The sequence below is a fragment of the Cebus imitator genome, unplaced genomic scaffold (genome assembly GCF_001604975.1).
Source record: "Cebus imitator isolate Cc_AM_T3 unplaced genomic scaffold, Cebus_imitator-1.0 Scaffold78, whole genome shotgun sequence".
Taxonomy (NCBI): Eukaryota; Metazoa; Chordata; class Mammalia; order Primates; family Cebidae; genus Cebus; species Cebus imitator.
Genome location: NW_016107393.1, coordinates 2361773 through 2375057, shown reverse-complemented (window position 1 = coordinate 2375057; position 13285 = coordinate 2361773). Strand labels below are relative to the sequence as shown.

At 36.2% G+C, this 13285-nt stretch overlaps 1 protein-coding gene across 4 annotated transcripts in view; it reads left to right on the top strand.

Moving 5' to 3' along the window:
• Positions 1-13285, top strand: part of CCDC141 (coiled-coil domain containing 141) — a 204814-nt gene that overhangs the window by 108481 nt on the left and 83048 nt on the right. For 3 of the 4 annotated variants that reach the window (XM_017532728.2, XM_017532729.2, XM_017532727.2), the window contains exon 7: positions 7831-8025. The exons of the other annotated variant lie outside the window; for it this stretch is intronic. In XM_017532728.2, coding sequence (XP_017388217.1) covers positions 7831-8025 — 195 coding nt within the window. The remainder of the gene's footprint in view (positions 1-7830; positions 8026-13285) is intronic. 4 annotated transcript variants of the gene reach the window in all.

Genomic DNA, 13285 nt, shown 5'->3' with positions numbered 1-13285 from the left:
TTCCATACCATTAGAGGTATGGTTTTTTTCCTATAATAGAGTGCATGGATATTATAAATATAGTTACAAAAATTTTACAAGGAAGGTTAAAATAATCATATGGGCATATAGACAATTTTGGGAAAGAAAAACCTGATCATATTTTTTTATCTTTTCTTAGCTTTTTTCTTTAAAGTGACACATAATTGTACATATTTATAGGGTACATAGTGATGTTTCAATACATATAACGTAAGTGTGTATGTCAGATTGAGCTAATTATCAAATCTGTCATCTCAAACATTTATCATTTCTCTGTATTGGGAACATTTAATATCCTTTCTTCTAGCTATTTGAAAATATAGTCATTCTACAGTGTTATAGCACATTAGAACTTATTCTTTATATCCAGCTGTAATTTTAGATCCCTTCCCTTTTAAATCAGTGGCCCCTTTGTTGAAACAATGATGTGAATGAAGAAAGTAGGAAGGAATACTTCAGTTTCATATTTATGAATTAAGATTAATGATATCCAACATTGCACAGGGCTGTTTAAACTCCTGATGGATTGGTGTAGCAATCAATCATTCAAGGAGCCTAAGGGTGAGGATTTTGTTTATTTGTCATTGTATCTTCCACAGCCTAGCTCAATACTTATTGACTGAATAAAGTAATTTGTAAAGCTAAATTTAAGTTTTAAATTTAGAAGTCATTAATACAGTAATGTAATTTTCAGAGTCAAGTTAGTTGAAAGTTTTAAGTTTTAAACTACTATTTTTATAGAATCGATTGTCTAATTATTGGTATAACTATTAATCAATTATTCTAAGTCAAATGTTACCTATTCATTAAACATCTTAGAATATTCTGGATCAGTGGTTCCAAAATTTTTCCAGTTATGAGTATCATTTCCTTGTCCCTGATTGCAAATAAAATGCTTCAGATTTTTTTTTTAATCCGTATTTTTTCACCCTACCAATATAAATTACGATTCAGTGGATAGGGATAGGGCCTGGAAATAAGTGTTTTTAAAACTTTCTCAGGAGATACTAACAGTCAATCAGATTTAAGAGCCTTTTTAAAAGTCTATATTTGAGGTTCATTGTGGATAAAACATGAATAGACCCTCCCTTCTATTAAGTTAGCCTATTTCATTTAGGGAAATCACCACAAGGTAAATATCACAACCTAATAATTTCCCCTGTAGCTGAATTATGTGTGTTGAGATCCTGAAAATATATCCAATGGATTGTCTAGAACATGAAAAAGTAAGTCCCCTGAGGACATTAATATAAACTGGGACCACCTGGTCAGCCCATGGCACAATCTGATTGTAGGCAAATTGTGTTAGATGAAAATATTTTGGCCAGCTAGACTTTTATTAAATTTAATTAAAAATGGAAAAAGCAATCAGGCTCTGTTCCTTACTTAATCAACTAGAAGAAAATGTGATTAACAGGAACAAGAATTCTAAGAAAAACAGGGACAAGACACTAAAGAAAAAAAATGGTTCTTGGAATACAAAATCTTAGGAATATTTTCCCCAGAATTCTTGTGTAATTAAATTTTCACCTATATTGAACTAAGGAAGAAAGAATAAATGCAGTTGTGCTCCAATCACTATTTTAAAGATATGTTTATGAGCATACTTTGTTGTGATTTTATTTTATTTTCAAATTTTATTTTGCCACATAGCCATTTACTTCAGTATTTATTAGCAGCAAGCACCCTGCTTCATGTTGCTGAAGTGCTGATGAGCGGGTCCACTCGGTGGCCAAACACTGAGAATAAGGGAAACAAGATTTCCAAGCCATGAGCCATTTTCCTGCAACTTTTAAAATATCTGAATGAACTAAGAGTGATTTTAAAAAAGCAGCAACTAATACTGAGAAATTAATTTGGTGATATCTGTCATTTCTATTATAGACTTGCAATTCCAATGCTGGTAAGGTTAATTTATGGCTCAAACAGCTAGTATCCCACATTTTGGGAGGGCATGAAATCCAGGAACTTGAAGCCCAGCTAATTTGTCACTGAATTAACAGATGAGTCACTAGAGAAACAGAAATGTACCAACTGGTGGTGACTGTCATTGCACTGCAGTGAAAGTAAGGCTCAAAAAGCAAAATCTTCTGCCTGAAGCTACTTAACAAGTTTGGAATAAAAAGTATACCTCTAGCTGGAGTTCTTTGCTCTTACAAGCTCTCCCTGGTTCAATCTCAATGATTTTCTACCATATGTCTGGCAGGTGAAACAGCACACTTCTTTCATCTCTAGGTGAAATGCAAAAATCACAGTTCTTCCTGTTTGCAGTCTGTGACTTTGCTGGACTGTATCATAATGAGGGCAAAGTTCAAATGGCCAGTAGACACTGAACTCAGCAGCATGGGTGACTGAGGCAAGACACTTCTCTCCAGAATGGCCCTGGCATTTGTATAGGTCAGCATAGAAATGACCCTGAAGGGAGCATGAGGAGAAGAAACTGCTGCCCAGTTTGTAATCCAACTTGACATATAGAGTTTCAACTTTTAAAGACCTCAGTGCCACCCTTGAAGAGGCATTATGGTTTTGAAAAGCATAAACATTTCTGTGAAAAGGAAAAATCTGCTTAAAGCAGACTTTCAAATATTTTATGATTAAAAATGCCAGGTTTGTTTTTACCATCTGATAATGCGATCATGTGTCAATGAGTTAATTCTCCTTGTGCTGAACCAAATGGAACTGTAGACTTAGGAATTAAACAAGAAATAGGCTATATCTAATGAGATGGTCTAGGAATCAGCCATGCTTGGGAACTATACATGAACTCAACACATGCTTCTGTCAGATCTAATTTTGGCCAGTAATCTCCAAAGTTGATATTTTTTAGTAGTTTTCCAATATGTTCCCTATTGGTTTTCATCCACCTTTCCCTCATTTAAAATTTATATTCTGAAGTCAAGCTTACAATGAAAATTTACCACTTGATGGTGAATAGTTAAAATCCCCTCATATACAGGGAAGTTTTTGTGTGAGCAAAAGCTTACTAAATATACTGTGGTTATTATTATTTTTTCTTTTCAGTTGGAGCAGCTAACATTCTTACTTTTTCAATCTGCTTGCTGGATAATTGTTATGCCAATTCATAACTTCATTTAAAGAGCTAAGCTGGGACTAACAGTGGGAGGGAAGGAAAGAAGAAATCTTTTTCGCTTTCTTGTCTATCAGCACTAATCCTCTTAAAAGTACCCTTTCAATCAAGTGATCCTAGAGAAGCTCAATTTCCTCAGCAAATGGAATACTGAAAGGTACGCTGAAAAGGTTCCTACTGTGAGTGAAAAATGAAAATAAAGGAGTGACCTATGGAGACTCCACAAGCCTGGGAACACACAGGGCCTCACATCTGTATCGTGTCAGAGACATGCACGTATCTCTGTCAAATTGAAAAGCCAAGGAAATGGAAGGCTTTGTCTTTCTGCTGGTGGGGACAAGTACTGGAAATATTTTATTGCAAAGTGACTGAGACCCTGCTAAGGTTTAACACTTAGCAGGCAGGCAGCAAGAGCTTAGAGAAAACAGAATGAGATTTTCTCCACTGGGCTCCTCTAGCCTTGACAAGGGTGACAACTATATTTTTTAAATAGTGTGATGGATTCAGATGGCTCTGGAAAGTTTTATCTTAAAAATAAAATAGTGGAAGCATCCCTTATGAAAAATGGCTGGGGAAATAAATACATTACCAGAATGGTATAGAAATGCTTCAGAAACTGCCTTTAGATTGTCCAAAGAAAACAGAACCAATTTTTCTGAGAAGATTGAATAGAAATATTGAATGGACCCAGTTTCATTTAACACCCACAGAGTTCATGTGAAAATGTAATTAAGGAGACTGGGGATGGAGAACAAAAAACGATAAGAGGCACAAATGGTCCTTTACAGCTTCTTTAGAAGGTCACAGTCCACTCTTTATGGCATGATGTGAAGCATAAGGTTAAAGCGGGTTTTCAAAGACGTGACTCTACCCCTATAGTTTCTCTTTAATGTTGTTTGCAAAATTTATACTGAAGGCAGATTTATGAACATTTTTAGAGAACAGGTATTTCTTTTCTTATTCATAGAGAAGAGGTTTATTATTTTGGTCCAGTTGCTAAGCAAAATTAAGTCTGAGTTTGGGCTGTAAATTTTCAACTGTATCTATATTAGCTTTGTGTTTGTTCTGAAATAGCAAGACTTCTGGTTTCAAATCTGAGAATCTCAGGGTCATATACAATTTTTATCACCTCCAAGGTCTTGTCCAGGCCATATGGAATTTTTACCTAGGAAATTCCAAAATAACATCGTTAATCATTCTTTGATGAGAAAAACAGTATATCAAGACTTAGAAGAGCTGGGGCTGGAATACTGGTTGGGATAATAGATTGTAGGGTCAAACTACCTGAGTTTGAAATTTGGCTGTTTCTCTTACTAATGTTGACACCTTGGGCAAGTTGGTAATGTCTCTAAGCCCAAGTTACTCCATTTGCAAAATGAGGATAATAACAGTACCTACTTCAAAGTGATATGGTAAAGATTAAATGAGATAATGCATGTAAAACATTTAGCACACCACTAACATACAGAAAAAAAAATCAACCCTTACTATCTTGCAGACAGTTAAGACAACATCCTAGAGCTTAGTGTTGTTAGACTGAGCACACAATGGCACTATTTCATTTCTTCATATCCTAACTGCTGCATTTTCCTTGCACCCCCCAATCCCTGAGCTTCTCCACATTTGTTAAGTGGACTCCACCTAATTAGCACAGAAGGTTCTGGTCAATGCCAAATCTTTTTTAAAAATTACCTGCTTTATTCTGCATCTTTACACATTAAGTATTTCTCCACCTAAGTTTGGGTATTAATGCCAGACAGATCTTAACAGACAGAAGAAAGAATGGTACGAAGTGAGGAAATGAACTAAAGAGCTGGAGAACAGGGACAAAACAAAGAAACAGAAAGACTTGTAAGAGCTGGAGAACCCAGTTGGTGATTCAGCTGCTCTTAGCCATAGAACCTTTGTTTTCAACATTGTTCCAACTGGAGCACTGGTCCCCTGAGATGACTAGCAAACAGTTTATTCATCAAGAAAGTTTGTCCAAAATATTCCATACCACACTTTCCTCTAGGAGAGACTCAATGCACATTAACAAATTAAAGATTCTCAGAAGTACTGCAGTAATAAAACAAACACAAACAATAACCCTATTTTACTTTGTTTAATCTTCTAAGACTGATCAATACTTAATGCTAACAATAACATTTGGGGAAACATTTCACTACCATTATTTTACAACTGGGTAACAGGAGGATACCTGTAAATAAAGAACAAATTTTGGAGAGCTAATGAACCAAAACTGATGAGCAGGAAAGTGGGACTAACATTTAGTGAGTGCCTACTATGTGTGCCAGATATTGTACTATTTTAAAAATATTTGCTCATTCCCAATAGGTTAAAGTAATGGCTTATAAGTGGTAGGGATATTTAGAGTGCTTTATGAAAGAACGTCTTGGCACTTATTAAGTTTTCTTTAAGTGGGGACTCAATAGCTCTTTAAAAATTGAAAAATCTTGAGAACTCACGTAGCCCATATCCATGCCTAAGAGTGTTGCTTTTGCATGCACTGAGAAATTTGCAGATTTTGGAGCCTCTGTATCCTCAGTTCCCTGGAAGGTAGCATGAGACAAAGACCTGTGAACTAGTCCTGGTACTGCCGCTTACTGGATATGTAACCTCAAGTAGCATACCCTTCTGAACCTACGTCAATACTAGAAAAAATAATAATATCTCATTTAAGGATTTTTGTGGATTATAGTTACAAGCCACATTTTATATAACTGATATTTCAAAGAATTCCAATTTCTTACTCTACGTTTTATACTCCTGTATTCATTGATCAAAATATTTTTCTCTTGCACAAGTACTGTAACAGGTTCTATGGACAAAACAAAATGATATGTACAATTTCTATATTAACACCTGCTAATTATTATTGTATTGAGTGTGTGTGCGTGTGTGTGTGTGTAGTTCAGTGACATGATCACACTTCACTGCAGCCTTGACTTCCTGGTCTCAAGTGATCCTCCCACCTCAGCCCCACCGAGTAGCTAGAACTACAAGCATGTACCACTATGCCCAGCTAATTTTTTGTATTTTTTATAGAGATGAGGTTTTTCCATGTTGCTTAGGCTGGTCTTCAACTCCTGGGCTCAAGCGATCTGCCTGGCTTAGCTTCCCAAAGTGCTGGGATTACAGGCGTGAGCCACCGCGCAGGCCATTTTATTCTTTCTTTATACTCCCCAAGGCATCTGTCTTAGCAAAGTGCCAGTACATAGTACTTAGCATACTTTGCGAATGAACGAATAAATGCAAACAATAATGGCAAATTACACTAAAATTGTACTTACTTTATATAATGTAATATAACAAATGTAACAATAATAGGACACTTCATACTGGTAGAACAAGGCAGGATGGAGTCAGACTGAGATTTCTGAAACCTTGTGCTAAATTTTCCATGTTTAACAAGTAGCCTATGCCTATCACTCAACCTTAGCTTATATGGATACCGCAAACTTCACTAACACGGTGGCTATGTTAGTGATAATCATTGTTTTATGACAGTAGGTCTAACTTCAGGACTTTTGCAAGAAACTTGAATTTCCCTTCAAATAAATTGAATGTAAATATGTTTGATTTACTCCAACTTCCTATTTTAATTCTCTATTGTTTTTCCATCCTCATGCAACAAAAAGTAAAAAGCTACCTCTTTTCATTTTCTGAAAGGTCTATATACCAATAAGAGTGAAGACTTGAAAGGTGAAACTGATATCATGAAGGAGGAAATACAGAACAATAACAGCTATTCATTTTATGAAGAGTAACAGAACTTCATTTTATTAGGTTGGTGCAAAGGTGATTACTTTGAAAGGCAAAAAAAAAAAAAAAAAAAAAAAAAAAAAAAAAAAAAAAAAAAAAAAGTACCTTTCTACCAACCTAACAGTGCTATGTGTAGGCAGACACAAAAACAACAGCCATAAGACATGTGATTTCTCTTCATTTCTTGCGCACATTTACCCACATTGACAGTGAGATGGAATTGTGGGAAAGATATGTTTTTATACTTAAATGAATAAAAATAGGACAAAAAGAGTTTGAGATTTAAAACTGTTGTTCATTGTATCAGGAGTATATTTTTAGGTGGAGTTAACAGAAATGGAAGTGACCTGTATTCAGGTCAGCTGGGAGCTCTGCCAGTCATTCATCCCAACTTCCTGCCTCTTTCTACTCTCCCTTTTTGTCCTCATTCTGTGTCTTTTCCCATTACCTCTACATGGTACTCAAACCTGTTGTGATGCGTTTACCACTACAGTATTTACCACACTTAGGTGATTTGAAAATCGAATGGCAGATTTTTGATATACTCAACACATTTAAATGTTCTCTGAATCTTAGAAATTATAGAAAGGGGTGTCTTTGTTGCTCTGAGCTGCTATAACAAAGTAATATAGACTGAATGGCTTATAAACAATAGATATTTATGTCTCATTGATCTGGGTGTGGGAAGTCTGAGCTCAGCATGCCAGCACGGTCGGGTTGTGGTGAAAGCCCTCTTCTGGGTTGCAGACTCCCACCCTACATATCCTCACATGGTGGAAGGGGCAAGGCTGCCCTCTCAGGCCTTTTTTATAAGGTCACTAATCATCTCCCAAAGTTCTGTTTCCTAATATCATCCTTGGGGATTAGATTTCAACAGAGGAATTTGGGGGAAACACAAACATTCAGTCCATAACAGGGGGGATGTGTAAAATAAACTTAAGAATGATCTCTTGCAGGAATGGAATTCTGCTGTTGAGAAGCTGAAGAGTGAGGCACTGGGAATTCTGCTGTCAAAGGGCTACGTGGAGAAAGAACACCTCCAGCTCTCTCACCAGAAACTGAGTCAGCTTCAAGAAGAATTTGGTCAACTCATGGTGGAAAGGAATACCCGGTTAAAGGAGGCAAATGAATTTTTTGACAGTGCTAACAAGGTCAGTGTGAGGTCAAGTTGATAATTTTTGGTAATCAGGCAGATCAGTAAAAGACTCATTACTTCAGCTGGCTGGAGCATATCACAGAAGTTAGAACTCCATGTAGAATTTCAAAATCGATAGCAAAGAAGAGCTTTTAACATATATTCCTATTATGACCATTATTTGGTTCTCAAAACTAAAAGACTGTTTTCACATGTAAAGAGTGACTTTAAAAACAACAAACCTCATGAGGGTTTTTTTTTTTTTTGGGAGGGGGGTTGTTTTGTTTGGTTGATTGGATGGTTTTTGTTGTTACTGTTGTTTTGAGAAAGGGTTTGGCTCTGTCGCCCTGGCTGGAGTGTAGTGTCTGTGGTCATAGCTTAATGTAGCCTCCACCTCCCAGACTCAATTGATTCTCCCACCTCAGCCTCCCAAGTAGCTGGGATCATAGGTACATTCCACCATGCATAACTAATTTTTTTATGGTTTTTTTTTTTGGAGAGACAGGGTCTCAAACTCCTGGGCTCAAGTTTTGGTTCTCCTTCCTCAGCATTCCAAAGTGCTGAAATTAATAGGCATGAGCCACCATGCCTAGCCTCATGAGGGTTTTATCTTATAGCTGCCATTGTCTATTGAGGGAGGGACACTTGTGCCAACGTTGTAGTGTTTCTCGTGGAGGAAGACAATTATCATAAATATATCAAGGTTTAAAAATATCTTACAACTTTTACCAAAGGGACTCTGGTTTTTTTAATCCTCTTTTTTTACCAGGTAAAAATATATGAATAATGCAAGCCTTTCGCATACAAGCCATAAGTCTAGAAACAGTGCCTTAGCCTGATTGCTTTGCCATGGTCTTGCCTTTTTAAGTCAGCCAAAGTGAAATCTGCCTTTGGACCATCTCCAGGTCTTCTTGAGTTGGAGAAGTGCTGTTTCTCCTCTCTGATTCATTGGACATTGATTGCAGCAGGCGGTTCCTGCTGCGTAGCAATGTTCACCTGTTCACATCACTTGAGAACAGCTCAGTATATGAGGCTGGTGATCTTATTTGAAAACATTTTCTACCTTTTCCAATGTAACATACACCTTCAAATGGTGTTATTGGAATTGTTTCATGCTTTAAAATTTCACTGTTGTTTCCAAAGCAGACAATGTGACAGGAAACGAATGAGGAAACTCTGGAGGCTAGATACATTGTGATCTAAAAACACAATGTCAACACCCCGAATACAGTGTCCTGGTGTATATCAAAATAGTGACTTAATTTTGACCTTTTTTTACTAATAAGAAAGTTTTTGAAAAAAAATAAATAAATAGTAAAATTTCAAAACAGAGGTGCTAAGTTGTGGTAAAATGTTAAAGATTTATTGTCAAATTATTTGTCATTGGGAATTTCTTTAAGAGAGGAAACAGATATACCATATTACTGGAGCTGTTGAACGAATTAGATGTTAGGTGCTAGTTAAGTTTCTCCTCAGTAATTTTGTTTTTGAATAAGAGACTTTTAAATTTACACTGCATGTTCATTCTTCAAAATGAGTTGGCCATCTACAAGTCAGTTAATACTGCTTCTAAGGAAAAGAATTATCAAACACATTGTTATAAAACGATGCTTCCAGTACAAATCCTATAGTTTATAGCCTGGCAAAATATGGTTTCTTTCATTCTCGTTTTCTTACTGTTGCTTTCTCTGCTGTCATTATTTTGTACTTTGCTGGGATATTTTCCTGGTACAGAGAAGGAATATCTCCTGTAGAAGTTTTTTTGTTTGTTTGGTTGGTTTTTTTAAAGGAGAAGAAGAGAGTGGTTACTTTCTCAAACTCATACAGTAATTCAGGACAGATTGGAGAAGGGAATTCATGTTTCTTGACCACAAAAACATTTGATTTCTAGATTCCCTGTTTTATCATTTGAAAGCCTTGGCATGCTAACTATACAAATCATAATAAGCTCCACTGGGATTATCCATATTACAGCATGTTCTATAGCCACGTGGCACTCAGAATAGTGTTATAATCCTCTCCCTTTTCAAAGCATCAAGGAAATAATTTCTGGCTCCAAATCTAAGAACTCACTGTGAAAGGTAATGAATATTTCTACCCTTTGCAAAAATAAAAGCTGGAGTTTGGAAAGTAGATTTTTAATCATGACTCTTGAAATGAATTCTTTACTATATTATTAGGTAGAAATAAATGATGAAATTATATTATATAAATCCACTTAAAAAAGAAAACTCTTCTTGTGGCTTATAAATGGTATTTTTCTTTTTTACTGATATTGTAAAATCTCCAAATTTTACAAAAACCTGACCACTTTACCCAATTTTTAATGTGACACTCATAACCCTAGCTTAAATAAAGCACTGAATTTTTAAAATTAATATAATTTCAAAACCCTCAGAATTCTTTTTCTAGAATAAAATTCTGTTTACACTAGTGAAAAAGGTATTTTCAGTTTATATAACCAGTTGTCTCCAAAACATTGAATTTTCCTCTTGAAAATTCACTTTATTGTGCCTTGAGTACACTGGGGTTCCCTAATTGTGAACATTCCTGTCCTTAGATTAAGTCATGCTCTCAAGGACTGTGAGGGCCTTGAGATTTTACCGTACTTTCAAGCTAACATGTTAACTCATCACAGTTTCATGGATGATTACAGAAGACTCCTGACTTCTGGGTCAGAGGCAATTTATTACAGCAAAGCAGTAGCCAGAGTGTCGGTATGCCACATCGATTCTCCCAGCCCCAATTATCCCTGGGTGATACAGATGGGTCCAGTTGGATGTATGCACCTGTAGCAGATGGGGTTCAGGAAAGGAACCCTAAACTTGGGGAATCTGCAGTTTTACAGCAAATAGGAAGCAAGTTTGCTCTTTGTTTTGGAGGGCAACATTACTTCAACCCCGAAGGTTGCTAGTTGTAGACTCAACACTGAAAAGTCGCCCAGATGTACAGGGGCCAGAGTCTTGTCTTCTTGACCTACCAGTGGGAGCACCAGAGATCCACAAACTTTCTCTCCCAACACATGCAGATCTGGATGTTAGCATTGCAGCAATAAAACTTGAAATCAGCACTTTACAAAAAGGTACTTTCCTTGAAAATCAGTTTCATTCTGGATAAGAGGAATTATTTTTCAGCAAACAACCTCTTGTTCCAAATTTGTTGAAGCTAGGTCAATATACTTTTTCAATTTCTGTGTCAAATACTAGTGTAACAAATGTGTTAGTATCATGGGCAATATATAAATAAGTGAGTGGGATATCTTGAATATCAGCTCAGTAAAAAGTGAAATATATGATTTTTTAAGTATACTTTTTACTTTTTTGAATTTCGTTAAAATAAGAATATCCCATTTTATCTGCAGAATACACTATTAGTAATTTTCTCATATCATATATATTTCTTTCTTCATCCAGGTTTTTATCATATTTCTGGTTAAAATAATTGAAGAGACTCTCTCCCCCGTTTCCTTTCATTTTCTTTCTTTTTTCGGGGGAAGTGGAGGGAGGGTTTCACTGTCATCAAGGCTGAAGTGCAGTGACATGATCACAGCTCACTGCAGCCTTGACCTCCCAGGCTCAGATAGTCCTCCCACCTCAGCCTCTTAGGCAGCTTGGATGCCACCACACCAGGCTAATTTTTTGTATTTTTTGTAAAGACGGGATTTTGCCATGTTGTCCAGGCTTGTCTTGACCTCCTACGCTCAAGGGATCCAGTCCACCCTCCTCGGCCTCCAAAGTGCTGGAATTATAGGTGTGAGCCACCACGTCCCACCTCCTTTCATTTTCATTCATTCTTCTGTCTAACAATTCTAGGTAGGGTCATTATTAGTTACTAGAAACATGTCACAATAATTTATTTTATTATTTAAAGATGAATTCATGAGAATAATTACCCTTCTTCTCTTTACATATTTACTTATTTAGTATATATTTATTGAGCCACTGCTGTGTGTCAGGTGTTGTTCTAAATGCTGGGGATATAGCAGAGATCAAAACATACAAAAAATCCAAAAGCCAATATATTTTCCAATTTGTGAGATTCAATAAAATATAATTATCACTTAATTGCCCACGTTGACAACAGCTCCCTCACTGCCTTTGCCCTGTGCTCCAGGAGTGTAATGGATTACCTTTAATTCTGCTAGGGTTTGATGATTACCCCAGGTAATGTTTCTCACCGAGGTAATTAATGTCTGGCAGCCTGTGGCTTGAGATATGCATGTGTGGACCCGGAGTGAGCAGCAGGTGGCGATGTTGAGATGGCATTGCTGTAAACCGACTGCTGGATTCAAGTGAAGAGTGAGCCGTATAACTCAAGAATCTGATATACTTCCTGTTCTTTTTAGAATTTCCTAATGTGTTTGGTGAATGAAGCTATTTTTTAAATCACTTAGCAGTATATACAAATAAGTGTCAATTGTTGACAATGACTAATAGCTGATTGGAGAAGAGTTTCTCTAATTATCAGATGTTGCTAAGACTTATGAGAACATGGCATGGAATATGAATATAGCACTTATTAGAATAATGCATCTTGATCCTCCAAAATATTCATCCTTTGGGATTGCAGATTATCTTATTTATTATACTTCTATGTTCACAGAAAACGAGCTATGGTTGATATTTATTGATCACCCCAAATATATTCATCATTGTTAAGGGAATGTAGTTTGAATCAGAGAGAAATATATAATGATTCAAAATCAGAAGGGCATGAGCCTTTATTTATAGGACAGCTGCAACTGAACCCAAAACTGTAAAACATGACTGACGGCTCATAATGTATCATGTCCTATCCCTTCCAATCCCAGGCACATGATTTCACTGAAGAAAGCAAGCAGAGGAAACTGAGGCCAAATCCATTTTCCAAACATGGTCTGATTTTTGGGTGGTCAGCCTGAAAGCAAAGATAAAGCAAAAGTTGGGGTTTGAAATGTAACAATTGTTATAGCTTCCATTGTTTCTGCCATAGCTGTTGAAACTTTAATGTCTTTTAAGAAGATGATGTTGCTTTTGCAAGATAGTTATAGTGATGGACAGTAATGCTTATAGCAGCATCATTGTTTCAGATGAAAACATTTAAGCATGGAATTTGATACACTTTTTTTCATTTGTATATACACGTGATATATATGTGATCTTACCATTTTCAAAATAAACACATTTTAGACCCAGCTGAGGAAAACAATTAATTTAAAATGGTCCAGTTGCTATATAGATTGAAATTTTTAAAAACCTGCCCAAGTAAAGTACCTGAAAAATATTATCCAGAAGGAA